Raw genomic sequence first — 5,612 nt, forward strand, 5'->3', positions numbered from 1 at the left:
TATATATATATGAGAGAAAATTTTTATTTATTCTTACTAAATCAGGATTTTATTTAAATACTAAAAAATAATTTTTAGAACCCTTTTAAAATTTTCAAAATTATATGCATTTCTCTCTTATAAAAAAAAGAAAAATACCGTTAAATTTTGTACAGCAAATATAGCAAACTAATATCATATTAATTCGTATCATATTAATATCAGAAATATTTATTTCCGTAGCAAATACAACGATTGACTATTAATTTTACGAAGATAATAACTAAAACATTTGAAAATATTCAAAGTAAAATTTTCCCCGCGAGAGATAATACGCCATATAATCTACTTAAATACTTGATAATATCTATCTTAACCCAGTGATTGCCCCTCTCCAAAGAGCGGACGCACGCGTAGCTAGGGTACAACTGGTAACCTGCATACCGCGGGTTCCGTTCCTACCTAAGAAGCGGCTCTAAGGAAGAAAAAGGAGGTACAATAACGACAGTTTTATTGGCCGAGTAGCCACGCGTATCGAGCCGACGAGAAAATCGCCGGTCGTACAAAATGGAATTCAGGCTCGATGGTTCCGCGAACCGGAAACGACGAAGTCTCAGACACACGTTTATTAGCCGCGTGCGACGCATGCTGGTGATCCATCCCGTGAGATCGTCGCTTTCGCCATGCCATGCCGCGGGGGGATCATTTTCACGGCACATACGCGTACGAGAAATCGGTAACGCGACATTATGCTGCCGCAAATAAGTTCCGGCAGCATCGCAGTCGCGTAGATCCGCGAGAACGCGAGGGGTTGAGGGGCGAAGAGGGGAATGGGGGTGGGCGGGAGGTAAGACGTGCGACGAGAAGACCGAGAAGAGGACCGACTCCCCTTCCTCTGTATCCGTTAATCGGTCGCGATGCTTTCTTGGACATTCGCGTGCAGCTCAATGAAAACGTTATGCACTGGCAATCTTGACGCGGTGTTAACGAAGGCGAAGGGGGTAGTAATACAGTCAAGCCAACTATGTTTTAATGACAACTCTAAATGAGAGACAACAGGATATTTCGCTTTTTTCTTTGGTTTCTTTGCGTGAGAGTCTCCGTTTCGTTTCTTTCCTCCTGGAAACACGTTTAATTCGTTAAATGGTCTAAGTGTATCTGCACGCAACGGCGTTTTCACTTGGTATGACCTAGTTAAAACCACATCCGCTGGCGAATATCGAATTGAACAAGATGAAAAGTCAAGGATACACACCAGGGATACGAAGTATCATTGAATTAGAAGCATCGATGAATTAAATGATTAATTGGATACAGAAATTGTGCCTAACGCGCGTAACGGTATACGTTAATTTGTCGATTCATCGTTTCTCCTTTTTCGATGACACGAGCGTAGAGAAAAACGTTTGTTCAATCTTTTATAGAAAAGTGGAACATACATTGCCACATTAATTATAATAGCCGAAGCAAACGTTTCAAGAATCCCGAACTTAATGTCAGAGATATAACTGTGTATCCACAATACTTGATAAGTAATGAGAAATGCAGTTATATATCCAATCGTACATATGTGATGATGATAATTCTGTATCACAGTAGTAACTTTAAACTATCTTGATTGACATTCGAAAAGATTTTTTTGCGATATTCCAAAGTCATATTTGGAAGCCTGTCTTATATGTGAAATTTATTCTGAATATCATATTCTGATATAATCATGAAATTTGACGTAAATAATTAAGGCAGCCTAGAAAGTAACAGCTGGAACAACGGATCCTCAGCTCGCGATCTCTCGCCACTTAACGAATGAACGATTTTACAGTATCGTAAATACAGTATAAATCTGAGTATGTGTAAGCTCGTGCCAATAACACACTTTATATTTTATTGCGCTTCCTGTTATCAAATATATCAATGACCGTAAACGTTGGTTCCAAGACGCTTTCTACATTCGACGTGTTGCCTCGAGATTTGATTCGCGCAGTTGGCATGCGAAAATCTCACGGTGTTTCCGCGACATATGGTATTGTTCTCCGGGGCGCCTTTCATTTTCAATTTTATTCGAATCGGAGCAACCGGCGAGAAATTCGAATCGCGAACGGCGGGAGCATCGAACCGCGTCGGCCGGTGCGTAGGTGGTCGGTCTACGCACCCACGCGCAAAAAGGAACAACGGAACAACGATACGGACGAAATGCGGTTACACCGGTCGAATTAAATCCGTATGAGGAATAAACATTAGGAAGACGAGGACAGCCATCGCGAGACACCCGTGTAAGAACGGCAAAACTCAATCGGATGCGCTGCTGATGGGAGATAAAATCTCTCGGGGGGAGTGCCGTGATTATGACGCGTTCCGCGGAGGTGAATTCTGCTCTCTACTTTCGTCTCCCGGGTGGTTGTCTAGGTGCAAAACGACCGCTCTCAAATCAATGGTATGAAAATAGTCGCGATGGTGGTGTACATACACCGGCACCGACCAGGTGGGGGAAATATCGCACAGTACGGAGGTATACCTGGCTAGATATATAGAGCTAGGGCAGGGCTTCCGTTACGTACAGTCTACTTAGAGTGCTCACAGCTATACACTCAACTCGCGGTAGTACGCAGCGTGTTAAATTAATCAGAAGTCGGCAGCCGCGTGCGGGACGCAAGGACCTTCTCGAGGAACAAGCGAGGAACGAGAAGTTTGATTTTCTCGTATCAAGTGGAAGGTACAGTGTCTTGATTGAAGCTTGCGTAGTTTGAACCTTTGGTGATCGCATTAAGTGATGGATTTTTGTAGACGTTTTGTGATAAAAATGTATACGAAAAAATTTCTATAAGAACATTTTAGAGTTACTTCACAAATAAATGAAGAAAAATGTACGAATAATATAATTTCGGAGAATTATTACTATACTTGGGTAGAAAATATATTTGGAAAAGTCATTAATTGTAAATAGCATAAGCAACTTTAACAATTTAAAAAACTGGAAATTTTTTTAAGTTTATTAAATTTAAAATAAATTTTTAATAATCATTTTTAATGACTAACGTAAACTTCTTCGGTTTGAAATTTAAAACGCGTTTGATATTCGCGCTTATTAAAGAAATCCAGCATTTGCTTGATTATCTAATTGATTAATTTACGCTATTGATTACGCTCAACTAATTTATGCTATTATTGCGTTACATTTTTTGCATTATTGAATTATAGAAGCAAATTATTAATGAATTTATTATTTTATTCAATAAATTAATTACTTTTCACAGATATTTACTTCAAAAAAATGAAACAATTTGCACACTACGTATGTCTGGCTGTACTAGTGACGGCGGTCTCTGCGAGATCGGCCGAAACTAATCCCACATCCAATTCCATTAATGAACAACAAACCGCAAGGTCAAGTGGCATTGGAGTATTTGGAGAGTTGCGTTACGTCTATCAAGTGTATAAAGAATGTGCCGGCGCGGAACTGAGTCCTTGTCTGAAGTTAAAGCTCTTATCGGCCATGGATAGGATCTCGCGGAACGTACAATTGAATGTGGCCGATGGCGTTACTTTAGTTCACGACGAATCAGCTGCCAATGAATCCGAGCCAGAAAAATCTCTGCAAGAAATTGAAGCCAGTTTACCGCGAGCGTTAGAAGACAAGGATGATGCTCTTAATAGCATGATTTTCGACAAGATTGTCAAATTCTTTCAAAGTCACACTCTAAAGCTAAAATTGCCAAGCGTGGATGAATTCCAACGTAGCCTCACAGAAGAAGGTAAGAAGACCAGCATTATTAATAAACAGTACCACTAACGTTAGCGAATGTATATGAATTAATAATAATTAGATATTTAATAAATTTTTTAAAAATGTAATTACTTTGATTTATCTCACATTGTCAGATATTCTCTCTTGCTCCATTTATAACATATATATGTTAAATAGAATTGAAATTTAATTCTTTCATTATAAGATTAATTTAAATTATTCATCATAAAATTTCGTCATTTTATATTTTGTCAAATACTTTTGTTAAACATAATCACGTTATCTTTTTAGGACGCAAGAAGAAGAATAAAATGGGTCTTCTTGCTATTCCTCTGTTAATCGGCGGCACATTAGTACCTTTAGCTCTTGGCGCTCTTGCACTGTTGGCTGGCAAAGCGCTGATAGTGAGCAAACTTGCGCTAGTACTTGCTGCTATCATCGGATTAAAGAAACTTGTGTCAGGCGGCCACGACCACGGACACGAAGTCGTTCAAGTCGGAGGAGGACACGGATCGAGCGGATGGGGAAGATCTGGGCACGAACTGGCCTATTCCGCGTACAAACCATCATCAACCTAGGAAAAGAAAAATTTTACAAACGTCATCGTGGCATCTCTTCAATCTCATCTCTCTTTCTTTCTTTTATCCCTCGCAAAATATTCTCTTCTCTCTTGTCGCGCGTAACTTTTATTTATTTTCACTCTGAATAATTCGATCTCTTCTCACTGTATTCTCTTGTTGTGTTCACTTTATGATCATCGCACACACGAGAACGCTCCTACAAGGATCATCCTCAGTATTTATTGTACACGCGTAGCGATACGCTCACCGCGTCACATGTGTGAACACTATGTATATTTATAAATACGCAAATAAATTAAGATTATAATTATCGAACGATCGCATATTATTTTCTCATCTTATTCCGCATTAATTAAATCTGTTTTATGAATGAAATTTACACGGCGTGTGCGTATGCATAGTTAATTATTTCGATAGCTTGCCGCGTGCTAACTACATGCGATTATAATCTCAAATTTAGCACTCACGCGCTGAAATTCCATCGTCGTATCTTCGTTCATTGCGAGATGCTTAAAATTCGGGTGAAACTAACGGAAGTCACCGATACGCTAAAATCGTAGAGCCGCAAAGAGAGAGGCAACGGGCGAAAGAAACAGAACGAGCGCGAATGAGAAGGATGCGAGAGAAGACGGCGGGGATGAGGCGTGCGAAAGAATTGGAGCCTGACCGACTGATGGCCCGTCGATTCGGGACTCGATCGAAAGTAAGGTTCAACGAGATGCGCGATGAAAAATGGAGGGGTGTGCGAAAACCGGAGGTAAAAAGACGAGACAAGTATGTGAGACAGAGAAACGCTTTTATATAGACACAGATCCTAGTTGTGTCTATTTGGACGACGATTTAACGTCCCGATGCGGACGACATGAATGGACATACGTCTCTGAATGTCCGGTTATCTCTCCGAGAAAAATGGAGAGAGATCATCGATCTCATGGCGAGCGACAGTATAGGTATATAGAGGGACCGAGAGAGAAGGAACGGCATCACCTACATACGAGAAACGCACGAATGAAATCTGACGTGTTCGCGCGGGGGGCCTTACCTTACGCACTTGTTTGATCCGTCCGCGACGGTCGTGTGCGTATTCGAGCGTGCCACTACACGCGCGCAGAACACGAGAGAGTTTCTGCGTGTACGTAGAACGGACGTACACGCGGAGACCAGTCGGTGGACACACACTTCGGGAAGTAAACCAGGCCGGGCAGACCGATCGGGCCAGTCAGCATCCGCGCAGAGTCTTTTCAAGGTGCGCCTAACACTCTCTACCGTACCGGAGAAAAAGTCGACGCCTGGTCCCCCACCCCCCC

At 41.3% G+C, this 5,612-nt stretch overlaps 1 protein-coding gene across 1 annotated transcript; it reads left to right on the forward strand.

The window, feature by feature from the left end:
* The first annotated feature begins 3,250 nt into the window (after positions 1–3,250).
* Positions 3,251–4,302, forward strand: LOC115239464. Its single transcript, XM_029813986.1, has 2 exons — positions 3,251–3,731; positions 4,016–4,302. Exons 1-2 carry the CDS (start codon positions 3,251–3,253, stop codon positions 4,300–4,302), a joined length of 768 nt encoding a protein of 255 aa, XP_029669846.1.
* The last annotated feature ends 1,310 nt before the right edge of the window (positions 4,303–5,612 follow it).

This window comes from Formica exsecta, unplaced genomic scaffold, assembly GCF_003651465.1.
Source record: "Formica exsecta isolate Colony F162 unplaced genomic scaffold, ASM365146v1 scaffold38, whole genome shotgun sequence".
Taxonomy (NCBI): domain Eukaryota; kingdom Metazoa; phylum Arthropoda; class Insecta; order Hymenoptera; family Formicidae; genus Formica; species Formica exsecta.